Raw genomic sequence first — 27,361 nt, 5'->3', positions numbered from 1 at the left:
AGGTCCTTAGCATGGAGACCTCCGTTTCCGCCAGTCTTCTAGATATTCTCCCTGCACGCAGCCTCTTCCCATCCATCCATCTTACATAGCATCACTTAAAATACTGCTTCCATCCTACGACTTCTTTCTTCAAAAATTTACTGTTTGTAGGTTAATATTAATTCCTTAACCTAACATTCGATACGCTCTACCATCTAGTCTCATTCTACTTTTTAGGCAATATCGTGTGCTAATCTCCTGTAGCTACCTACTGACAGCTCTGCCAGACATTTCTCTTTTCCACAGACAATGTTTTTGTTTTCGTGCCCTTTTCCTCACCTAGATGATTTTCCTCTCCATCCAAAGTCATCTTATGCGCCCCAGTTTACTTTTTCCACAAAGTGTTCTCTGACCACCATAATCTAGACTGATTTCCCCTCTCTTCTTGTTACCACTGACAGGATATTCTTAATACTCATTTGAAGAACTGTAGAATGTTTACCACACACATTCTACCTCCTCCAATCACACTCCTTGAAGTCAGGATGTTTCATCTTTTATTTCTTGGTATCATTCTGTATCCAAGTTGAAGGTACTAAATAAATATTGATGGACTGATCCAATTCCAACTCACCAAGTAAGAAAAAAAAAATTTGTTGTGAGATAGAGATACTTGTATTTATATTACAGAAGATTTCTAACAGGGAACTTTCAGATAAAGGGGTTTCTAGTTAATCCTAAATGAAATGAATGCTATCCTAAAACCTTTTTATTGCTTGCAATCCACATCTATTCCCAAAACATATGTGCGATTGTTAAAATAAAAACTAGACACGTTACTGGCCCACCAAGATAAGGATAAGAAAAAAAAAAAAATGGAACATTGCCAAGCTGAGGCAATTAAGCTAAAACCTCAATCAAGAAAAGTGAGTAGTCGCAGTGGGAGGGAAGTTGAACATGGCAACAAGAAAGGATGATCACTCAAGTCCTTTATGGTCTCTCTTCAGTGTGAATTGTCTAAACCAGGGCTTTGACTCAAGCAAAAGGTTCTGGCAGACATCAACTTTAGTCGGAAGTTTTTGATAAACATCTGGTATGCAGAAATCTTGGTATGCTAACCTAAAATAGAATCTCAGAACTTCAGACCTCAGTCAAGTCTAAAGTTGAAAATCTGTTATTAGTGAAAGAATCTCAATGGTGTCCTTCCACCCAGAGGTCATTGTTGGTTTACATGATGAAAAGATGACCTAGAGCAGCAGGGATGCTTCCATGCAGCATTCAGACTATCCTCTATGCAACTGTTGGTTTAGCTTCAATGTCTTGAAAAAATACCTAGTTGAGGCTCCAGAATTCTGTAAAGCATGAAAGAGAGGATCTTGATCTGGAAAACTAAGTATATTCAATGATCAAATAGCTTGCTCTTTACACAGGATAGAACTCAAAGGCCCTTAACACTTTTTAGAAAAGAAATCTGGCAGAGGGTTGTGACAGAATCTAAAAGCTGCTTAATCTGTTGTCATGAGGACTGAAATATAAAAGCAGGGTAGTTTTTACTAAGGAAGTTTTATCAAAATAATGTCTAGTGAAAAAGGGGAGAGGAGAATATAACTGGCCAAGTGGTAACATCTGCCTTTAGTGAGTCTGTGAAGAGCCTTGCCGCTTCCAGCTTTCGAGTGACCTGTTGTCATGTGTACCCTCTTCTGTAAAAATACCATATACAGCAGAAACCAACAGAAGCACCACTGCTTTTCTTTCTTTTTCCACCACCTGAATTAGGAAAGAAAAATTTATTTTCAAGAGGCTATACTGTCTGATACCTAAAGCATACTTTATTCCCTCCCCTCACTTAGCAGCTTATCACTAGTAGGTACCTTCATTAATACTTCCTTTATTGAACCTATCAGATGTAGCCCCAGAGGTTTTCAGGAAATGAGAGACTACCACCACTAAGGCAAATGTTAGGGTCTCTGCCCCATTTAGAATTTGTTATTTGTGCATAATCACACAACCGCTTGAGTATATAGCCAGTCTTACGTTTAAAATGACAGCATTTGCTTTTTGGCCATCAGGGAAAGAGGTCATGAATGAAAAGATATTGTACAAAGACCAAAATTATTACAAAATATCACTACAATGTAATTAATAAAAATAAAACAGTGCATTCTCCTAATCAAATGCAAGCTGTTCTAAGAAACGTGATAAAACCTTTTAAAATTCACAAGTATTCACAAGTATTAATATTAGTATCTAATATTAAGACATAATATTAATAAAGATTCTTAATGCTATATATTTGATTCTTAATTATTTTGTATAAAGCACATATTTAAATCTTCAACTAGCTTTTGTAGCAATTATTTTTAAATGATTTTCAGAAATTTATTTAATTATTTCATCATTTATTTTTATATTTATCATTTATATTATATTTATATCATTTATATTTAATCATTTAATTATATTTAAATGATTTTCAGAAATTTAATATCTCCATGACAAGGATATTATATTCCTTACCAGAATCATTTAGGGAGTAATGTTTACCCCCTTGAAATCCTCACACATGTAAACGTGAAAAAGTTGTTTGTTTGTTTTTAGTTTTTTTTTTTAATGTTTGTTTTTGAGAGAGAAAGACAGAGTGCAAGCTGGGGAAGGCCAGAGAGAGAGAGGGAGACAGAAGCTGAAGCAGGCTCCAGGCTCTGAGCTGTCAGCACAGAGCCTGATGAGGGGCTCGAACTCACGAACTGTGAGATCACAACCTAAGCCGAAGTAGGAAGCTTAACCGACTGAGCCACCCAGTGCCTCAGAAAGTTCAGTTTCTAATGAACAAGCCTCCAATATGTCACTTGCACTTATTGATATAGAAAGCTTAAAATACTGAAATAACCAGAACAAATGGTTCTGTATTTTGTACTTTCATATATAATCATGATTTTTCAAATAGAATACAACGTACAACATGGCCTTCTAGCATAACCATTCTTTAGTACATATACTACATGAGAATAATTACTCTGCTACTTTAGAGGAATGTGGCTTTAAGTAACATCCTTTTTAATCTGGCAATTAACACTCTTACAAATATATTTTCTCTTTTTCACTCTAACTTGGCAAAAATAAGAATAAAATGGCTTTTCAAGACTAAATCATTGTTCTTACTATATTTAGGAAGGAGAACTAAATAATGATTATGCCTATAGTTACTACCTTGACTTCACTCATATGAGGACTTTAAGATACAAAACAGATGAACATAGGGGAAGGGAAGCAAAAATAATATAAGAACAGGGAGGGAGACAAAACATAAAAGACTTAAATATAGAGAATAGAGGGTTACTGGAGGGGTTGAGGGAGGGGGGATGGCTAAATGGGTAAGGGGCATTAAGGAATCTACTCCTGAAATCATTGTTGTGCTATATGCTAACCAACTTGGATGTAAATTAAAAAAATAAATAAAAATACAAAAACAAAAAAAAATGAAGTTTCTTCACTTAAGATCACTTCATCATGCAATCAAAAATAAATTTTCCTCCAGTTGTGTAAAAGGAACACAATTGTTTTAGGACTCAATCTTGCTTAGGCGAGAAACACAGCCCACTGTTGACCCTCCAGTCTCAAAGGTCACTAACCAAATACAACTTAATTAACATCTCCTACAGAATTTAATGCCTTATTTCCACTCCTTCTATGATAGCTACTCGCCAGAAAAGAATTTCTCTGGCCCACAAACATTAGAGTTTTTCAGTATTAGTACACTTAATGGTGGCATTTCATAATCCGTTTAGTATTATTTTAGGGTAGAAAATGAGGGCCTAGAGTAAAATAGAAAAATGGATGTTGTGGAGAAACCACTAATATTTAAAAGTTTCTCTTAATATTTGAAATTTAGGTGTTTAATATTTAAAGGCTTAGTTTTAACCGAAACATAAAGCCGCCTGAAGTGCTGGACGTATTTAAGTGCACTAACCCTGGAAGAGTTGAATGAATCGAGGCTGTAGGGCTGAGGTGATCACGCGCTCTGGCAGCTCCCTCAGGAAGAGCTTTAACAGACTGGCTGCTGAGCAGACGTCCCCGTCTTTCCCGAGCTCCACCGGCACTCCGCTCTCAAACTTCCATCGGAGCTGTTCCACCACCTTTACGTTGCCATTCACCCTAAAAAGGCCTTCCTGGGTGAGTCCTGGGGCAGGTGAGCAGACATGCAAGAAAAGAAATAGAGGTCTCTCGCAAACAGACACTAAAACTCTAAAGAACCATAACAACAACAGAAAATAAATTTCAGTGCAGGATTTTCCAAATAATTATCACCTACTGGGAGATGTTCATATTTTATAAAGATGCTTTGCTAGAATAATAAATTTTCAAATCTACTATGTATCAACTAAAAAGATAATATAGGATTGTGATAAAAGCTGTCCTCTAAAAATAAGGTTAGGACACACAGAAACCTAGAATAAATGCTCTTCTACAAAGAAACTGCATTTATAACCTTCTGTAGTACATAACAGAAACTGACCCTGGGCTCCAACAGCACCGTAGCATTTTGAAAACAACTATGTGAAAAAACAAAAACAAACAAACAAAAAAACTAACACGTATGTGAGAAACTTAACTGTGATTACCTTTGTAATAAATAAGAAATATTTCCTTTGTAATCACTAAATTCAGAGGATAACACTCTATGAGACTATAAAGTAGTATAAGACAAGATCCTTGCTGTCCCCCAATTGACGGGGGATCTTATTGTCGGCTGGAGCAGCAGAGAAGCCTCCATACAAGAGCCTTTGGCTGCTGTGCACCATCTTTGGCGAAAACATCAGGAAGACTGGGGCTGATGAACTGTGAAGCTAATTCAGTTTAAGCTTCAGGGCCCCTCATTGATTTAGGCTCTTTCCAATGTTCTGTCCCTAATTCTGTATTCTTAACTTTGTATTCTTTTTCCTAAAAAGGGCCCTCAAAGGGTTAAAGAGCAGGACACAGAAAACCATGATTCATCCCTGAAAAAGAATGAATATATGAATTGCAGAGACAGGACAGCATAAAGGAAGATAAACAGATGAAAATGTGGAGAGTTTTTGTCAAAGAGTGATAGGGTAATAAAATGGAAGAAATGGGATAGAGCCACAAATATCAAGTTCAAGAGTGAAGACATGGGGCTCTTGGCTACCTCAGCTGGTAGTGCATGTGACCCTTGACCTCAGGGTCATGAGACTGAGCCCCACAATGGGCATAGAGCCTACTTGAAAAACAAGCGAAGACTTTATCATGAGAACATTAAGGAGTAGGGGGAACATGATAAAATCAAGGGGTAAGGAGGATCTTGCTAGCTAAGTAGAGAATGGAGAGGGCAGAAAGCTTGCCTTAGGGAACCACATTTTACTCTAAGGCAGTAAGACAGATTCTGGTGGGAAGGAAGTGAAAAGTAGAGAAAAAAGATGATTTGGTAACTTAGTACAAAAAGGAAATAAGGAAGAGTTGAAAGGTAATTTTAAGGTTTACAAACCAGGAATCCAGGAAAAAGCACTGTAAAGGATAAGGTGAAGTGGGGGTGAGAGACAGTACCAGGTTCAGGGGAAAGGTAATGATTTCCAGCTCAGTATACCGGGGTTTAAGGAGACAGAACACCATGTAAGAAAGTAAGCCAGCCTGCGGAGGCATGCTGAAGGTATAAGAAACAATCTTTCTAGTAAAGAGCAACCCAAGGACTCAACTGCACCACTCTTCTTTTGAGAGTCTAATGGTGAAATTTAGCAATGACTTAGGGCACTGAAGCCCATTAGAATTATTCAGATGTGACCTGTTTGTTTATATCAGCTTTCGCTTCTTTCTCTTACATGCTAGTTGTATTGTTCTTTCTAAAGAAAAAGAAGAAAGCTAATTTCATTTTAATTTGTAATTTGATAAAAAATTTTATGAACCCTTCAACTTAAAAAATATTTAATGAGTACTTAGCATTGTGTTAAGAAACTTAAAAAAAAAATCTTTGAAAAAATAAATTCAAACACTACCATTATCCTTACAGAGTTCATAGGCTGGTAAGATGTTTGCATTTATTTTATTATTTTTTTATCAATTTTTTTCAATGTTTATTTATTTTTAAGATACAGAAGGAGACGAAGTACAAGCAGGGGAAGGGCAGGGAGAAGGGGAGACACAGAATCTGAAGCAGGCTGCAGGCTCTGAGAGGTCAGCACAGAGCCTGATGTGGGTCTCAAACTCATGAACCATGAGATCATGACCTGAGCCACAGTGGGAGGCTTAACCGGCTGAGCCACCCAGGAGCCCCAGTATATCTGCATAATGTATATGTATGTATATTTATACCTATATGTGCATATACATATATGCACATATTTATACACGTGTGTGTGTGTGTGTTTATAATTTGGATATCAAAAGTTGACATGAATTTTAGCTCCAATTTTGACAAAAGTTTGGGAAACCAGAGAGGATATTTGAAGTATTTTAACAACCAATATGACCAGGGCACCATGTAATGAGAGGAAATACCAGCCAGTATGTGTGGTAGGCAGCTTCTCAAATCACCCTAGTGATGCCCATCTCCTGGTTTCCACACCCATGTGTAATCCCTTCCCCTCACCTGTGATCTGGATCTAACGACTTGCTTCTAACAGAATATAACAAACAAGATTATGTTAAGGTTCTAATCTTGTGTTTGAAATTAGGTTATAAAAGACTGATGTTCATCTTACTTCTCTCTCTCTCTCTGGCTTTGCTGGCTTGCTCACTCTGATGAATCAGCTGCTTTTTATTTTGTTAGCTATTTTATGAAGAGGCCCATGTGGCAAGGAACTGAGGGCGGTTTCTGGACAGCAGCCAGTGAGTAACTGAGACCCTCAGGTCAACAGTCCACAAGGAACTGAATCCTGCTAACAACCATGTGACTGAACTTGGAAGTGAACCCTCTCCTAGTCAAGTACTATTATGACTGCAGCTTTATAAGAGACCCTAAGACAGAAAGCACAACTAAACCGTGCCCAGATTCCTGACCCACAGAAACTGAGATAATAAATACTGCTGTTTTAAAGCTACTGTGCTTTGGGGTAATCTGTTACACAGCAACAGTTAACTATTATGATATGACATTCTCTTGAATATTGAAGAATATCAGTTATTGAGAGACTTCCTGTTTAACTCATTTTTAAAGCTTTCAAGGTTTATTTCTTCCATTCTACCAGCTTTATCTATAACTTCACAATTGTGTACTGCCATCAAGCAGATAGCACCCCCAAAAGAGAATCCCATCCCAAGGCCCAAATCATGAAAATTTAGAGTTTTGCGTCCCAGTCCTGTATCTACCCAGCTCTGCAGCTTTTTCTTGGCCAGCAAATGCCTCTTGGACCTGATTTCACAGTGTTTTTCTAGCTTTGACCTTAAGGTTTTCTTTTCCAACAAGGCTTTTTGACCCTTCCCTCAAATAAATATTTCCAGTTATTCAAAAATAACTACCCAGCTCCAAGAACTAGCTTTGGTTTTCAAGGTCCCTGATCCCACTGGCCTTTACTGGTGGAGAGATAAGGTATAAATGGAAGTCACTTAATGCTTCTCAGTTATTTTTTTCTGACCCTATTTCATTTGTTTGTATGACCCTCTCACCTCAAAAACATCTCTGACCCAAACAATTCTTATACCCAGTGATTTTCAACTAGGGACAATTTACCCTTGGACAAGGCTCCATTATACTCTGGGGAAAAGATCTATACAGTTTTTTAAAAAAGCCCCTTACGGATTTATAATATATCCAGTACCCATGAGGCTTATCAGATTATGCAATCTCTCAATTTTCCTACTCTAAATTCTTAGGAAATGATGATTTTAAAAGAAATGTCCAGAGGAAGGAGATGTTAGAAGGCTTTGTGGAGTTACTCTCCTATATTTCTGGGATTCCTTTATATTCGATTTCAGGAGTTATGGGATAAACATCATGAAGCAACAACTTAATTATTGGTTTAAAAATGAAATAATTATATAAACTAAAATGTATCTACACCATTGATTGTCACTTCTCCATACAACTGAGGTATTTATTTCAAAATAGTATGCATACGTCGTTAGAAACTAAGTGTGCCATAAGTCAGAATTTGCTTAACTGGCATGCTTTGTAAAATAAACATAAAAAAAAAAAAGGGGGGGGGCGCCTGGGTGGTTCATTTGGTTAAGCATCAACTTTGGTTCAGGTCATGTTCTCATGGTTTGTGAGTTTGAACCCCGCATCGAGCTCTGTGCTCACAGCTCAGAGCCTGGAACCTGCTTTGGATCCTGTGTCACCCTCTCTCTATGCCCCTCCCCCACTCGTGCTCTCTCAAAAATAAAATAAACAAAGTTTTTTTTTTTTAAACTGGAACACTTTGGCCCAGAAAGTACTAGGACAGTACATGAGCATATTCTGCCACCTGGTGGTAGATGGAGAGTCCTACACTATTTAAAATGGTACATTCCAGAGTATCTTCATGCTAAAGGAATCCAGTAACATTGTCAACAAGATTAGTTTTTTTAAAATAGTGTGAAAATGAGATGCCTTATAACTTGTAATATTTTCCTTCCAATGGGAAAAAAAATTTTTAAAAAGGCAAAATATGTAAAGAAAAAAAGTTCAGAGTCTTTTTAAAAGCCTTCCTATAAACCTTAACAAACCCTTTATGTCCTAAAATTCTTTTATAACAAAGAGTTTTCCCTCAAGTTATTAAAGGTCTACATTTATATTAAACATCAAAGTATGACCCCAGTATCTACCTAGGCTTAAATGATACAACCAATCATTCCTGACAGAGTGCCTATTATATTGTGTAATACACAGTAATACACAGATGCACAATAAATATCTATTGATGTAAAAAAAATTAATGAAACTAATTGAAGTATCTTGCTCACAAACTTTATACTACCCTTCAAACTTATACAAGGGTTTTGGTTTATTAACATGGTAGTTTTAGACACAATAAGGACCTTTTAGTTGTCTACACAGTAATTAACTATGTGGCCTTTCAAAATATAGGGTAGGTGCCCTACCTACCTTAGCTTGCCAAGCCAAGATTCAGATTCCATGGATCTAAACTATCATCAAGGGATGGCTATTCTGAAAATATTCCACTAGAAATTCTATTTCCCATTTCTAGTTAAGAATAGATTTTCTATTTTACATTCCTAATTAAGAATGAATGATTTAGCCCATTAAAATATTTAGTTTGCATTACCTGAATACACCCTGTTAAGGTAGAACTATGGGTAAGATGAAATAGAATATCTAATTCATATTTTGTCAAAATTTCATACAGTGATGCTGTGAATTTAACTGGTTCAACTCTTAGAGTTGATTATAAATGCACATATCCTCTGACCCAAGAGTCTACAGATACACTCATAGTGCTTGAAATGACACATGTTAAAGTTTAGTCACTGAATCATTGTTTATAGATAGCAAAAGACTGGGTAAAATTCGATATTCATCACCATGTGACTGCTTAAAGAAATAGTACATACATATAGTCAAACATTGTACAAGGGGAAAAAATAATTACATGAATAAAGCTCTTTATGTGATATGGAAAGATCTCCACAATATACTGCTAAATGACTTTCTATAAAGATTCATAACAGTATGGATGATATGCTATATTTATGTTCAAAGGGAAAAAAGAAGATATGCATATATGATTATATATTCATAAAATATCTTCATAGGAATATATCAGACACTAGTGAAGCAATACTGTTACTGGGAAGTAATACTGATAATGAATGATCAGGGGACAGGTTTTAGAGGGAGAGATTTTAAATTGTATGTCCTCCTGTATTTTGTACTACATAAGTATATTAACTATTCAATATTTTTTTAAAACTTAAAAACAAAAGTGATTATTACATAAGAGTAATCCCAAGAGGTTATTAGTCATTGTTGGATGAAAGATCAGAACACTGACTATGCTAAAACCAAAATATTTTAAGTAGTCACACTTTGGTATCCAAATGAATAATACTCAACCTTACTTAAGAGATTAATTACCTAGAGATCCTTTGTAGGACACAGTTTTATTTTATTTTTTATTTTATTTTTTTTTAAATTTTTTTTAACGTTTATTTATTTTTGAGACAGAGAGAGACAGAGCATGAACGGGGGAGGGTCAGAGAGAGGGAGACACAGAATCTGAAACAGGCTCCAGGCTCTGAACTGTCAGCACAGAGCCCGACGCGGGGCTCGAACTCACGGACCGCGAGATCATGACCTGAGCCGAAGTCGGCCGCTTAACCGACTGAGCCACCCAGGCGCCCCAGTAGGACACAGTTTTAATCAATACTGAGTGTTTGAGTCCTTCAAAATCCTAAATTAATATAACCTGGCTTCAAGATCCTCAGGCTGAGGTCCCATCGTCATGCCATGATGTATATGGCACCTTTTTTGTTTAACCTATTTAAAGTATTGTTATAAACCCAGAGCTGTTCTCTAAGAATCCTACCTGTCTGTAGCTTATCATCCTCTAAAAATACAGAGATAGCTTCTATGAAGTAAACATGCAAGCCTGGCTCTTCAGTCTTCAGAACAAAATATCATTTTGGCATCTACATAACTAGTAACCTGGGCAAATAGCTGTTTTTCAGTTAACACAAACACCTGAGCTTCTGAGGTCTGAACTACGTGCCATACCATTCCTGTCACAAGTTGATTCACGTTCCTACAGAGGAACAGATACACTGTGCTTCTCACGTATTCCCAGTGAAGGATCTTAGCGGCAGGTGGGGGCTGGGGGATGGACTCATAATCATCAGAAGATAAGGGAGCAAACTGCACAAAGTACAGAATACCTCTGAAGTCTCAAGTTTTAACTTTAAAAATTCCAACTAAGTTTCAGCTCTACTCTGCAGTGAGTCTTTCATGTAGAAATGTTGCTTCAGTATAGAAAATAATGAAAATTCCAAGCTTTTCCCTCAGAATACTTCCTTCTCAAAACTTCTAAAGCTTACTGATATTTATTATGCAGTTTGGGGTGTTCCCATAATACTGCACCCTCATTTGAAAAGCATGAATATCGAGGATATGAAAGAATTTCTACTTATCCAGGTTTTTAAGTCCTAGTTTAAATAAAATCATTTAAAAAAAGCCGTAAGATAGCTCTCAATAACAGATTTATCTTTTTATCATTCAATGAACTATGGTATTCTCCAATTGTTTTACATGCTTAATTATATCACTTCAAAAGTAAATGACCCCCCATAAGAGGCTATATATCATATCTTTTTAAACTATCCCTACTGAGCTATGAAAGCAATCAAAGCATCCAGTAAGCTCATGACTGGCCTCAGCTGAAAAAGATACTCCAAAAGTGTTATTACACTAAAAATTAGTATCAGTTGGAATTTAATGAAATCAAGAGAAGTCACTAGTAATATTAGAACAGTGTATTTTAGAACTCAAAACTGGGATCATTCCAAACTAGAAATCTCAACGATTAAATTGGTCCATGGTAAACTGAATAGTACTTTCAAAATTATATTAAGCAGTAATAATGCTCTTAATGTCCTTTTTTAAGGGAAAAGATGTATTACATAATTTGTATCCTAATTAAGGTGTTTTAGGGACTATTCTAATACACTGTGAAGTCGTTCACACAAAAGCATTCTTCTTGTATGCGAGAACTGTAAAAACACCAGAATTAAAACATAACTTACCATGTTTCGTCAAATACTCCACTATATTCTCCACTATTGCTGGAATGCCGTTCTCAGTGAGTCCCTGCTGCTGAAGGTCTTGGAGACTGACTCCAAATAGCTTTTTATACGTGGAACTTCTCTGCTCATTTAGTGGCACCGCCACTATCTTTTTCATGTCTTCTTTCAGCCGAACCGCTGCTTTACTTTGCTTAAAAGACCGTAAGAAAAAAGAGCAGTCAGTCATATTTACCACAGGAGGTTGCATGGTGACAGGGGAAACACCTGAATTGAAACAGAAGTGTCTGGGGACCTATAGTAGGGGTCTTTCCTTATTGTTACTTCGACTCCAATCAGAACTACTAACATCTCTCACATGTTGCCCTGTGTTATGAATGGCACATACTGATAGAAAGGTTAAAAGGAATGAAAAGTAACGAGAACTCTAAAGCCACAACTTAACTGTAGCTAAGGTAGGGAGCAATACACTGCAGTATCTAAGACAGATTATTACAGTAACCAAGGGGTGGGACTCAGAAGTACCTGGCCAACAGGAAAATAAAACATTTATGAGATTACCGAAACTCCATGCAGATCCCAGAATAAGATTTCTAAAGATTAAAACGTATCTAGATACCATTTTAAGGTAACTTTAATTTGGAGCCTTAGGAAAAAACGTTTATGTAGAGTGAACATTCCTCTGATTTAATCATTCTGTGAATATATCTAATCAGTATTTTTTGACACATAAAATCAGTCCAATTCTCATTGAAGTTCAAAATATTCTATGAAACAGCAACATTTCAGGGAATCACAAACATTTTCAACAAGACTATACGTAAGTAAAAAAATGCAGCTTATGTTTAATTCAAGTTATCACCACAATGAAAAATCCATATAAATTTGTTTCTTCCTTTTAATAGAAATTTGTACTACAAGGGAATATTATATTAAACCATATTAAAATTTGTCTTTTATAACCGAGGGATTTTCTTTTTAAAGCATATGTACTATATAAATGTTAAGTATCTATGAGTCTAAACACTGAAAATCTGGAAAAATGCAAACCATTTTCAGATTGGGGGAAACTTTCACTCTTTGAGAATGAATGTGGCAACCAACCAAAGTGTAAATATTGTAAGTGCAAGCTCATTAGTATCTCAAAGAAGAAACCTTACCTCCAGTTTAGAATTGAGGAAACAAAGATCAGAGTTAAGTAATCTGGCACAAGTCACAGAGGTGGTAAGAGAGTGTCATCCTCCTCTAAGATCATGTTCCTCTCCTTACAGATTTATATTAATGTCCTAGTGTAGTTCGTATGTAATTACAGTAACGTACTATGATAAATCCTATATACTGTATGACCCAAATAATGACACAAAGTTAATTCTACAATCTTGATTTTGAGTAGGGTCCCTGTATCCTCAGTTTGAATCTATAACCTACAGAATCAAACCAACTTCCACAGAGATATATGCATCTTTTTAAAAAAAGTATTTAAATCCAAGTTAGTTATTTTACAGGGTAGTATTGGTTTCAGGAGTAGAACCCAATGATTCATCACCTACATATGATACCCAGTGCTCATACCAACAAGTGCCCCTCCTTAATGTCCATCCCCCACCCAACACTCCTTCAGCCATCCTCAGTTTGTTCTCTGTATTTAGGAGTCTCTTATGGGGGCAGCTGGGTGGCTCTGTTGGTTAAGTGTCTGACTTTGGCTCAGGTCATGATCTCGGGTTCATGAGTTCAAGAACCACATCAGGTCTGTGCTGACAGCTCAGAGCCTGTAGCCTGCTTTGGATTCTCTCACTCAAAAATAAACATTAAAAAAATTATTAAAAAGTCTCTTATGGATTGCCTCTCTCTCTGTTTTCATCTTATTTTTCCTTCCTTTCCCCTATGTTCGTCTATTTCTTAAATTCTATATATGAATGAAATCATAGGATGTTTGTCTTTCTCTGACTTATTTCCCTTAGCATAACACACTCCAGTTCCATCCACATTGTTGCAAATGGCAAGATTTCATTCTATTCGATTGCCAAGTAGTATTCCACTGTATATTTATACCACATCTTTTGTATCCATTCGTCAGTCGATGGATATCTGGGATCTTTCTGTAATTTGGCTATTGCTGACAGTGCTGCTATAAACGTTCATATTTGAAAGCCAGATTTTTTCTAGCGAAAATTCTGCAAATGTAAAGTTACAATAGAGACTTAGTATCTATTAATACAGATAGCTAGCAACTATAGAGTAGTAGTATGGGCAATTATTATAATCTCTGTTACCAAGGAAATTATGAATGTATTAATTAAGCCAAATTTGTAACAGCTAGTAATTTTTTGTGTGTGTGGGTTTAAAAACCTATCAATCTCCTTCAACTGAACATAGGAGAAATTTCAGTCATCCAGGTATAGCTGGTGAGCAAGAAGCCAAAAAAGTTACCAGTATTTAATGAAAACTTTGAAAATACTCTCAACATGTAGCATTAAAAATAGCTGACAATATAAGGTTAAATCGTACACATTTTATCTTACTTTTGTTTTGTCTTCTTACAGAGACAATACAGCTTAGTGTTTATTTTTTTTAATATGAAATTTACTTTCAAATTGGTTTCCAACAACACCCAGTGCTCATCCCAACAGGTGCCCTCTTCAATGCCCATCACCCACTTTCCCCTCTCTCCCACCCGCCCCCCCCCCCCCCCAGTCAACCCTCCGTTTATTCTCAGTTTTTTAAGAGTCTCTTATGGTTTGGCTCTCTCCCCCCCCCCTTTTTTTTTTTTTCCTTCCCCTCCCCCATGGTCTTCTGTTAAGTTTCTCAGGATCCACCTAAGAGTGAAAACATGGTGTCTGTCTTTCTCTGTATGACTTATTTCACTTAGCATAACACAGCTTAGTGTTTTAAAGCATGAACTGTGAACCAGGCTTCTTATTTCAAGTCCCATTCTGCTCTAATTAGCTGTGAACCTTAGACAAGCCACTCAACTTATGTGTGCCTATCTCCTGATCTATGAAATGGTGACACTAAGAGTTCCTATCTCATAGGAATATAGAACACTTAAAGGAATTCATATACATAAAGGAATGAGAAGAGTATGTGGAACACTCATTAACTAGGGATTATTATAAATCATCACAACCACCATCATCATCATCATTCTTCTTCCAGGACATTATTCTGATTTCTTCTTTAAAAAAATGGAGATACACTCGATTATTTCTATACTCAATGTGTGTCTAAAGTTTGCTGTTTAAGAAGGCATCATGGTCAGCTCATGTTTGGTTGGTAGTCTGATGATCTAATCATTCTCTCTATATTTCTCATGTCCTAAAATATGTAAGAATGACTTTTGAATGATAAAGATAAAATAATTTTGTATAGAGGCACCTGGGTGGCTCAGTCGATTAAGCATCCAACTCTTGATTTCAGCTCAGGTCATGATGTCACGGTTCATGAGTTCGAGCCTCATGTTGGGCTCTGCACTGACAGCATGGAGCCTGCTTGGGATTCCCTCTCTCCCTTTCCCTCCACTCCTCCGCAGCTCACACACACCCTCAAAATAAATAAACTTAAAATAATTTTGTATATATATATTTATGTATAAGAATTCCTTAAGTTTTTATTAGACAGTCAAGACTTCCTTAGAAATCCTGTCTATGTTTAACACCTTGGACTAGTGCTCTTTCTGCTAACAATCCCTGCTCTTCATTCTGTCCTTTACTTGGAACTACAGACCGTATGTTGGGTTTCCTGTTAATAGACAGTGTAGATAAGCAAACCTGGCATTATAGATGAGAGAATTTTCAAGTAAGAGACAGGCAACTGACCTCACAGACTGTGAAGTGACTACAAACGAAGCTACCTGTTAACTCAATATAGAGCCATACCACATAGAAAGTTATATGTAATCATAATAAAGGAACCTCTGATTCTTGTTTTTATTTGATAATATAATTTAGGTAAACGTTTAGAAAATAGTTTAAAAAAAACCCCACAATGAAACAAAGCAGCTGCCTTTCCTAAGTCATCAGAATCAATTCCTCAGCGATCAAAAATACATACTATAAAGTCTTGCTCATCCTAGTTGGTGAAGCAAACAGCTAGTAGGAAGCAATAAATAGTTTAGGCTGAAACTACTATACTACTTCAGTAGTTTATACCTAAAGTGTTAAAAAATATACAACAGCTTATAACAAATATAATTATCTCTTCTGGCAAGTAAGAAATATTCAGTAGTCCCTTAGTCATGGAAAAATAAAATAACTGTAGAAATAAAGTCATTTATGATTAATTCTATTTAAACTGAAATTATTTTTTACTCTTAGACAATAATATATCATTATCTCTTTATAAATGTCAATATCTATGGAATTTCAGCTTTTGAAATGCACATCTTTCTTGATTTAATACAAGCTAAAAACTGTAATTACTAATTGAGTCAAACTTAACTGTTTAAACTTTGGTTTGTGTATATTCCTATTCATCACTTGAGTCTGGAAACCGGACCACATGGGGTGTGTTTATGTACATATGTAAAAGTAAATACATTCCTACATTTAAAAAGACAGGGAACTTTGAGATTTTACTGCTGGAATACTCCTTATGGGTCATTTAGTACATATACCATCACCTTAGGAATAAAGAAACCAGCACCCAAAAACCCATGGTGCACTCCATGGAAAAGGGCTGAAACTAGAGCCCATTTCTCTTCAATTTTATACCAATATGCATTTTTTATAATTAAGAGTGGGTGATCTAGTTTTTATTCCCCCCCCTTTTTTTCTTTTTACTAAAAAGTAATTTAGATAGCCAACAAAATGAACATGCCATGACTATAGCAATATTTGTTAGTTTGGGGTCACCTAGTCTCCACTTCCCCCTTTTTTTGTAGTAACATATCCTGTCTTTTGGGGAATGACTACAGCCTTATGAGTAACTCTGTAGGGACTGCCACCGAAAAGGAACACCTTACCCTGTTCTTTAGCAAGAACTGGACTCAGGCTCCCTACCAGGTCAATTAGACCTTTTTCTCTTGCAGGCCACTGAGGCCTGAGTGGACTGTCACAAACACAGAAAAAGGCTGGAGCTAATTGGTTCCAGCTGCAGTGCTCTCACAAGATGTTAATTAACCATGAGATTAACTCTTGCCACCTGCATTGTTGGAGCTGCCGTGGTCCTTGAACTGCTCTGACACTGGTGCTTCAGCTGTTCCCTCCATGTGGTGACTTTCTAGTAAAGTTTCTTTGTGCTTAAGGTAGCCAGAATCCATTTCTGTTCACACATGTGCATGTGCACGCGCGCACACACACACCCCTCCAACTGATAAAAGTATTTTGGAAAAAAAAAAAAAGAATAATTGGAGCATATAGAAAACCAGGATTTTAGAAAAGAGAAAATCAGAAGGAGAATGATGGCTAATTTATATGGAGTGAGTTTTTGGACTGTATCAGTTATGGCTTAAGATACTTCAGAGAGCTTCATTCATTAAACCCTAATAAAGAAACACCAGAAAACAAGAGCCTTCTGTGATCCCCATTTCAGAGGCACAGAAGATCTAAGTAGTGTGCTCTAGGTCACATCAAGGATGTGGTGTAGCCAAGAGTCACACTAAGGCAATCCGAGTCCTGAGGACAGATGCTTAATTCTGCCTCCACACAGGAAGTAGTGAGAACAAAAAGCACATGCTGGACAGTCCACTGCCCTTGTTAGAAATGAGAAAATTCTTCTTCCTGTGAAATAGGAACATAGGATTATTTACAAGTTTCTTGGTCACCCTAAAATAAAGTCAGAGATACTCAAAAACAACATCAATATTTCTATTAGACCTGAAAAAAGAATACTTTCATCAATCCCATAAATGCACTGAGTTTCAGAAGCCTTGAGTTTTATAATAGCTAACATTTATTGGGTGATTTTATGGCAGCTCTGTCGTACTTTAAAATTAACATCTCTAAATCTTGACTGTATCAGTAGGCATGTTTACTATCCCCATTGGGACAAGTCAATTAAGACACAAAGAAAAAGGAACTTGTCTAAGTTTACAGAACTAGTAAGTGTTAGAGAATGTAAACCCCAGGTCCTCTGGCTCTAGCGTTTGAGCTCTTAACTATGACACGGTAGTTTATTTCCAGAACCTTTAACATCGGTGGTTCTATATGAGCCCCAAAGGGACAACACTACATGAAGCTCTTTGTTGGCAGAGCTTAATATAAAAATCAATTTGAGACTACTGAAATCAATGGCTTGTAATTCTTTAAGGCAATCCTCCAAGAATTTAAGTACCAGGATTTTAAGGTACTTTGAAGAACAGTCAGATTACATCGCTGGTTAAATTCAGAACTGTGGGCTTAAAACTCTCTGGGGCTAGGACTAATAAATCTAACCATGTATGTGGACAGTAGAAAGCCACTCCGCCACCAAATAAAAGGAGTGCAAGGAAAGCACAAGATAAACCTGAAATCTCTTGTTCCAGAAAGCAAAAAAATGGTCAAGGATGAATGGGATGTATCAAAAAGACCTGTGGGCTAGATTAAACAGGCTTCTATGTGCCAAATCTGAAACAAGTGGAACCCCAGGACTAACAACTATAAGTGCTAATAATATACTGTGGAAATAAAAAATGATTTAGGAGGAAAGAGTTGGTTTTTTTTTTTTTTTTTTTAAGTATAGGTGCTCCATGCAGAAAATGCTGCATCCAAATGATTGGAAGAGTAACAGTAACAGAATCATAAAATCACCAACTTCCCTAACTCATTTAACAAATGACCCTATTGAGGATTATCAATGGACACTAAAATGTCAAGTGAAAAGCTGTTGGATAACAGGATCTTCACAGCATCAAAGATGACATAGTATTTGCTAGAGAAAAAAAGTCCCTTACACTTGATACCTGAGTATATTCACCTTAACTCAAAAAATCAAATTTATCATCATTTATCCTAAGACATGACATTACATGCTCTTGATTTAATGCAATGCAAAATATATCATTTATAAAGTAATCTTGCCACATATGTTTAAACTGATGAAAATCTAGCTTCTAAATCTAACTTACAGTTTACAGGAAATACAAGAGCCAAAAGAATAAGTGAAAGAGACCATGAGAAAACAATGCACACAAATCCAGAATGAGGAACATTCTAACAGACAACTGGACTCTTCAAAATATCAATGACATGGGGGAAAGACAGATTCTAGAGTTAAAAGGAACTAAAATACACAAACTTCAAATGTAATATATGAATCTTAATTGGTCTTGGTTTAAAAAAAACAAACAAAACCCTCATTTCTTTGAGACAATTGGGGAAATCTAACCATGTGTTGTATACTAGATGGAATTTTTAGAAGTGTTTTTAAGTAGCATAACATTGTGTAAGATCTAATTTATTTCACCTGTAGTGTGTTCCTTATTCTTATGAGGTGCATGCTGAAGTTGGGGTATAGTATCAGGTCTTCAAATACTTTAAAATTGAATACGAAGTGCATGCATACATGTGTATCTATGTATATATGTATTATGCTATGCATATACACACAAAGACATAGAATGGGCACAAATAGAGTAGAATGTTAATTTTTCAATTTAAGTATACAATATATGAAATGTTCATTTACTATCCTTTCAACTTTTATGAATACTTTTTTTAAAATAAAAAGTGGGAAAAATAGGGACATCTCAAAGAGACTGCCTACTAACAAGGAGAAACACCATTTTGACAGCACAATTAGGAGAGAAAGGAACATATTCTCTTCAAATTCCAATTAAAAAATTAACAACATTGTGAGATTATACTTATACAGAGACATAGACAATCATATAAATTTGGATAGGGTTGGATCATTGAGAAAGCACTCCATCTGAAATTAGGGTACCTAGGTTTGAAAACTTGTTTTGCCACTGACTTATGTTTCTCAACAGGAATGCCAGCCTCTGGTCAAATGTGCAGCTTTGGAGAGGGGCAAAGGCAACAATAAGAAGGATGACCCATGGTCTCTGTCCAGCTATAACAGCAGAGTCAACTTAGGGGTCACTGGGAGGACAGTACTGCAGCCAAATCATCACATTCAGCCTACTGACTATATAAAATTTTTCATCTACACCAAGACTGGGTCTTCATATTTTAAAAATTTTCCACCTAAACCAAGATTGGGTCCTCATCTATTAAATGCAGTAACACCTCCTAAAGTGTTAGGAGAGTTTAATAAGGTAACAAATGTTAAAGTACCTATCACACAACCAGAAAAGAGTCAATGATGAAAAATGTTAAGAATTTCTTTGGTTAGGGGCGCCTGGGTGGCTCAGTTGGTTAAGCATCTGACTTTAGCTCAGGTCATGATCTCATACTCTGTGAGTTCGAGCCCTGCGTCGGGCTCTGTGCTGACAACTCAGAGCCTGGAGCCTACTTCAGATTCTATGTCTCCCTCTCTCTCTGCCCCTCCCCTGGCTCGTGCTCTGTCTGTCTCAAAAATAAATAAAAACATTAAAAAAAATTTCTTTGGGTAACCAATTCTTTGAGAAGACATTACGGCAGAGTTTGTAGTTGCTTACTAATAGGTAATTTTTCTCTTCTTCCCCATTCATAGAACTCTAATTTTGTTTGATAGGGTGGGGAACAACGCACCCAGTTAAAATATACCACCTTGCAGCATTATTCTTATAGATATGGATAGTCATATATGTAAGTTTAACCAATGAGATATAAATGGAAGTTGTTAGGACCACCAGAAAAAACTCCTTAAAAGGAAGGACAGCTCATGCTGATCCCCATATCCCTTGTTCTCTGCTTAGATGACAGATATAGTGCCTAGTATCCATCTTGTGACTATGTAGCTACCCAGAAACTAGAAGCTAAACTCTAAGGATGGTAAAATAGAAAAAAGAGAGACTTGCATTCTGATGACATTATGGAGTCCACTCAGAATACCTATCTATGAATTTATTTATTTTCATGATACGGGGAGGGGGGGAATCCCATCTCAAATAATGCTATCAGAATTTCAACATTTATTCAATGTATTGTTAAGTCAAGGAAATAAGCAACATTCTGTAAATCAATTTTTCCAAATCTAGGTCATGAATTTTAAAAGTCAAAGCACTTTTGGGGTATCTTATTACACAACATGTTGTAGCATCTAGCAGTATCTACATTCTCTGTAGATCTAAACAAGGATTCTTAAGCTAGAATCCATGGATAATGAATCCAACAAAGTACATGAAACATTCTATTTTTAGAAACCATAAAGATAGCACAAATGAATAGAAAGATAATCCATGCTTATGGATCGGAAGAATATTGTTAAAATGTCCATACTACCTAAAGCAATCTCCAGATTCAACACAGTCTCTATCAAAATTCCAATAGCATTTTCCACAGAAATAGAATAATTCTAAAATTTGTATGCAACCACAGAAGACCCAAATAGCCAAAGCAATCTTGAGGAAGAACAGAACTGGGGGCAGCACACTTCTTAATTTCAAACTGCATTATAAAGTTATAGTAATCAAAATAATGTGGTATGGGCAGTAAAAACATATAGATCTAACAGAATACAGACTCCAGAAATAAATCCACACATATTTGGTGAATTAATTTACAACAAAGGAGCCAAAAATGTACAATGGAAAAAGGACAGTCTCTTCATTAAGTGATATTGGAAAAACTGGACAGCCACATGCAAAAGAATAAAACTATACTACTATTTTATATAATACACAAAAATTAACTCAAAATGGAGCAAAGACTTGAACATAACACCTGAAACCATAAAACTCCTAGAAGAAAGCACAGGCAGTAAGTTCCTTGAAATCACTCTTAGCTTTAATTTCTTTGGATCTGAAAAGCAAAAATAAGTGGGACTACATCAAATTGAAAAGTTTCTACACAGCAAAGAAAACCATTAACAAAATAAAAAGACAACCTAATGAGAGAAAATATTTGCAAATCATATCTGAAAATAGGTTAATATGTATAAAGAATTCACACAACTGAAGAGCAAAACAAAAAAAAATCTGATTAAAAAAATGGGCAGAAGATCTGAATCGACATTTTTCCAAAGATGACAAATGGATGGCCAACAGGTACATGAAAAGATGCTCAACCTCACTAATCAGAGAAATACAAATTAAAACCACATTGAGATATCACATCACATCTGTTAGAATGGCTATTTTAAGAGATATGTTAGAATGGCTATAAAATGAGATAACAAGTGCTAGCAAAAGTGTGGTGAAGAAGTAACCCTTGTTTGCTCCTAGTAGGAATTTAAATAGGTGCAGCCACTATGGAAAACAGTATGGAAGTTCCTCAAAAAATTTAAAAAAGAACTACCATGTGAACCTGCAATTCTACTTCTGGGTATTTATCTGAAGAAGAAAAAAACACTAATTCAATAAGATATGTCCACCTCCATGTTCACTGAAGCATTATTTTCAATAGCCAAGTCATGGAAACAATCTAAGTGTCCATCAAAGAATGAACAGATAAAAAAGGTGGTACACACACACATGGAATATTATTTAGCCTTAGGGATGAACGAGATCTTTCCATCTTTGACAATACTTATGGACCTTGAGGACATTACAGTAAATAAAATAAGCCAGAGAAAGACAAATACCGCATGATCTCACTTTTATATGGAACCTACACCAACAACTCATGAGCTCATAAATACAGAGAACAGATTGGCGGTTGCTAGATGTGAAGGGAGATCAAACGGTACAAATCCAGCTATAAAAATAATTAAGTCATGGGGATGTGAAGTACAGCACGGTGGCTGCAATTAATAATGCTGTACTGCACATTTGAAAGTTGCTGAGAGTTTATCTTAGAAGTTCTCTCCACAAAAGAAAAATTTTATTACTATGTATGATGACAGATGCAAACTAGACTTAGTGTAGCAGTCACGTGGAAAGTTACGCAAATATTGAATCATTCCATTGTATACCTGAAACTAAAGTGTCCTATATCAACTATACCTCACTTAAAAAAGAAAATCTTCATGTCAAAGGAGGTCTCTCATGGGAGAAATTAAGACTCAAAAATATTTAACATTTATAGAAAGGTAAGGCTTAATCCAGAAAAGTTTTTTTTTAACTGATTATGCAAATAAACATACTTAAAAGTATCTTGTATCATCTTGTGTCTCACAAATAAGTTCAACTAAAGCCTACAACTTAGGCAAAAAAGATTAAAAAGATAAGTCCTTATATTATCTAAGGATTATATTATACTATATTACATTACCGAAATGTTCAAAAAAGGATTTAAAAAAACCCAATAAAAATCTTGTGAATTTTATCACTTCTGAAACCACACAGACTAAGAAAAGGATGAAGAAAAGTAACAAGACAGAAAACCTGTAAACTTCAATTTGTATGTAAGCGCTGCTGAAGGGGAAGGTGGGGCAGGAAGTTTACTGCAGACATCACACCAGTACTGTGAGGAGGCTGGAGAGGTCCAGTGGGGATGTAGCAGTGAAAGGTCTTTAAAATCTCTTACCATTTTTGTTTTAAACATATAGTACACTTTAAGAGGGAGATGAATGGAGCTCAATTGCTTAAAGAAAGAGGAAAGAAGGTGCAGAAAGTGCTACAGTAGCTACAAGGACATCAAAGGGGCAGATATCAAGAAGCACAGAAAAATACACTATCTATAGTGAATGCATTCCCTTGGAGAGCAAGTTTATGAAGAAAAGACAGCAGAGCCCTCCTAATGCAGGTTGGCTTATGAGAGGCAAAGGAGAGATGGGCAAACAGAAGCCATGTTTAAGAAAACAGTCCTTTTGGTAGCAATAGAAAGAGTCCCAGGGCTGTGTAACTTGAAAAGCTGCCTTAGCCCCTGATCACTACACCCCCAGGAGCCTCTTGCTACTGATATCACAAAAATCCATCTCATTGAAATATGAGTAAGAAAAAAGGAACATTACCAGCAACTATACAGAGACAGTACTTGAAAAAAAGTATAAAAAAGCATGACTTTCCTAAAATAACTCATCAGAAAAACCTTGCCAAGAAGCAGATGGAAATTGTAACCTAACAAACAGAACAAAATAGAATAAGGAAATGACACTAAAAGACAAGCAATAATAACATATAAATTTGATTTTATCAAAATTAACAACTTAAAAAGACAACCCACAGAATAGGAAGAAATACTTGCAAATCTTTTATGTGATAAGGAATTAATATCCAGACTATGTGAATTATTTCTAGCATTCAGCAGTCAAAAAACCAAATAATCCATTTCATAAATTGGGAAAAAAGCTGAATAGATATTTCTTAAAGACAATATACAGACAGTCAATAAGCACATGAAAAGATATTCAATATAATTAGGGAAATGTCAATCAAAACCACACTGATCACAAGCAGTGACCTCTGGCCATAGCAACTTCTTTCAAATAGGACTACTGAGACGAGGGAAACAAAAGCAAAAATAAACTATTAGGACTTCATCAAAATAAAAAGCTTCTGCTCCCAACAAACAAGAGTCCAGGCCTGGAAGGCTTCCCAGGGGAACTGCACCAAACATTTAAAGAATTAATACCTATTCTTTTGAAGCTGTTCTTTTGAAATGGAAGGAAAACTTACGAACTCATTCTATGAGGCCAGCATTACCTTGATTCCAAAACCAAAACCCCACTAAAAAGGAGAATTACAGATCAATTTCCCTAATGAACATGGATAAAAAAATTCTCAGTAAGATATTAGCAAATCGAATCCAACATACATTAAAAAAATTATTCATCACGATCAAATGGGATTTATCCCTGGGCTGCAGGGCTGGTTCAATATCCACAAATCAATGTGATACATCACATTATTAAAAGAAAAAATAAAAACATGATCCTCTCAATAAGTGCAGAAAAAGCATTTGACAAAATACAACATCTTGTCTTGATAAAAACCCTTAAGAAAGTAGGGATAGAAGGGACAAACCTCAATATCATAAAGGCCATATATCAAAGACCCACAGCTAATATTATCCTCAATGGGGAAAAACTGAGCACTTTCCCCCAAAAGTCAGGAACACGACAGGGATGTCCACTCTCACCACTGTTCAACATAGTATTGGAAGCCTTAACCTCAGCAATCAAACAAGAAGAAATAAAAGGCATCAACAAGGAAGAAGTCAAACTTTCATTCTTCACAGACAACATGATACTTCACGTGGAAAACTCACCAGCTAGAACTGATACATGAATTCAGCAAAGTTGCAGGACACAAAATCAACTTACAGAAATCTGTGGCATTTCTATACAATAATGAAGCAACAGAAAGAGAAATTAAGTAATCAATCCCATTTACAATTGCACCAAAAACCCTAAATACCTAGGAATAAGTCATAGAAAGTTTAGAAAAGAAATTGAAGAAGACACAAAGAAATGGAAAAACATTCCATGCTCATGGATTGGAAGAACAAGTATTGTTAAAATGTCGGTATTAACCCAAAGCACTCTACAGATTCAATACAATCCCTTCAAGTAACACCAGCATTCTTCACAGAGCCAGAACAAATAATTCTAAAAGTTGTATGGAACCAGAAAAGACCCTGAACAGCCAAAGGAATGTTGAAAAAGAAAACCAAAGCTGGAGGCATCACAATTCTGGACGTCAAGCTATAGTACAAAGCTGTAATTATCAAGACAATATGGTACTGGCACAGAAACAGACATGTAGATCATTGGAACAGAATAGAGGAACCAGATACAGAACCACAAATGTATGGCCAACTAATCTTCGACAAAGCAGGAGAGAATAGCCAATGGAAAAAAGTCTTCTCAGCAAATGGTGCTGAGAGAACTGGAAAACAACATGCAGAAGAACGAACCTGGTCCACTTTCTTACACCACACACAAAAATAAAGTCAAAATGGATGACAGACCTAAATATAAGACAGGAAACCATCAAAATCCTAGAGGAGAAAACAGGCAACAACCACTTTGACCTTGGCTGTAGCAACTTATTACCTGACATGGGACCTCATCAAGATAAAAACCTTCTGCAAAGTGAAGGAAACAATGAGCAAAAGTAAAAGGCAACTGACGGGAATATATTTGCAAATAACATATTGGATAAAGGGTTAGCATCCAAAATCTACAAAGAACTTATCAAACTCAACACCCAAAAAATATATAATCCAGTGAAGAAATGGGAAAAGACATGAACACTTTTCCAAACAAGACATTCAGATGGCTAATAAACACATGAAAAGATGCTCAACATCACTCATTACCAGGGAAATACATATCAAAACCACAATGATGTAACACCTCACACTATTCAGAATGTAAACAGTAAAATTAACAACTCAGGAGACAACAGATGTTGGCAAGGATGTGGAGAAAGGGCAACCCTTATGTTCTGCTGGTGGGAATGCAATCTGGTGCAGCCACTCTGGAGATCAGTATGGAGGTTCCTCAAAAAATTAAAAAATAGATCTACCCTATGTCCCAGCAATTGCACCACTAGGTATTTATCTAAAGGATGCAGAAATGCTGATTTAAAGGGGCACATGCACCTCTGTGTTTATAGCAGCACTCTTGGCAACAGCCAAAGTATGGAAAGAGCCCAATGTCCATCTACAGATGAATGGATAACGATGTGGTATGTATAAACAATGGAATATTGCTCAGTGATCAAAAAATGAAACCTTGCCATTTTCAACAACATGGATAGAGCTAGAGAGTGTAATGTTAAGTCAATAAGTCAGAAAGACAAATACCATATGGTTACACTTGTATGTCAAATTTAAGAAACAAAATAAATGAGCAAAGGGAAAAAGAGAGGGAGAAAAACCAAGAAACAAACTCTTAACTATAGAGAACAAACTGATGGTTACCAGAGGGGAGGTGTGGAGGGGTGTTAACTAGGTGATGGGGATTAAGGAGTGCACTTGTGAGGAGCACCAAGTAGTATATGGAAGTGATGAATTACTATATTGTACACCTGAAACTAATATTACACCGTATGTTAACTGGAATTTAAATAAAAACTTAAAAAAAAAAGATGCAATGTTAAAAAAAAATAAAAACATCCTTCAAAAAATATATCAGGATCATTCAGCAATTTAACAAAAATAAAACAAACCCACAGTGAGATGTTGCTTCACATCCATTAAGATGGCTATTATTAAAAAACAAAAAACAAAAACAAAAACAAACCAAAGGGGCGCCTGAGTGGCTCAAACGGTTGAGTGTTGTATTCTTGATTTAGGCTCAGGTTATGATCCTAGGATTGTGGGATCTCGCTCTTAAATAAAAATCAAACAAAACAAAAAAACAAAAAAAACTCAGAACAAGTGCTGACTAGGATGTAGAAAAATTGGAACCTTTTTTTCATCACTGGTGGCAATGTAAAAATTGTATAGGACTATGAAAAACAGTGGGTTCCTCAAAAAAGTTAAATATAAAACTTCTATGTGATTCAGCAATTTCACTTCTGGGACTATTTCTTAAAGGCAACGACTCAGATACATGTACCCCTATGTTCACAGCAGCATTACTCATAATAGCCAAAAAGTAAAAATAATACAAATGTCCATCAACAGATGAATAAACAAAATGTGGGATGTATACACACAATGGAATATTACTCAGCTTTATAAAGGAATGAAATTCTGACACATGCTATAACACTGATGAAGTCTGAAGACATTATCAAAGTTAAATAAAACAGACACAAAAGGACAAAAAGTATGTTTTTACTTATGAGATA

General features: G+C 36.0%; 1 protein-coding gene across 7 annotated transcripts in view; it reads right to left on the bottom strand.

Annotated features, from left to right (window-relative positions):
- The window catches only part of FAM13A (family with sequence similarity 13 member A), a 368,980-nt gene that overhangs the window by 297,262 nt on the left and 44,357 nt on the right, over positions 1-27,361 (bottom strand). For all 7 annotated transcript variants that reach the window (XM_019464526.2, XM_053901396.1, XM_019464516.2 and 4 more), the window contains exons 2-3: positions 11,662-11,851; positions 3,947-4,156 (exon numbers count right to left, since the gene is read on the bottom strand). In XM_019464526.2, the coding sequence (XP_019320071.2) occupies positions 3,947-4,156; positions 11,662-11,818 (367 nt within the window). In that variant the 5' untranslated portion in view covers positions 11,819-11,851. The remainder of the gene's footprint in view (positions 1-3,946; positions 4,157-11,661; positions 11,852-27,361) is intronic.

Source organism: Panthera pardus, unplaced genomic scaffold, assembly GCF_024362965.1.
Source record: "Panthera pardus isolate Hobbes unplaced genomic scaffold, ASM2436296v1 HiC_scaffold_13, whole genome shotgun sequence".
Lineage (NCBI taxonomy): Eukaryota > Metazoa > Chordata > Mammalia > Carnivora > Felidae > Panthera > Panthera pardus.
This window is presented reverse-complemented; position numbering and strand designations above follow the sequence as displayed.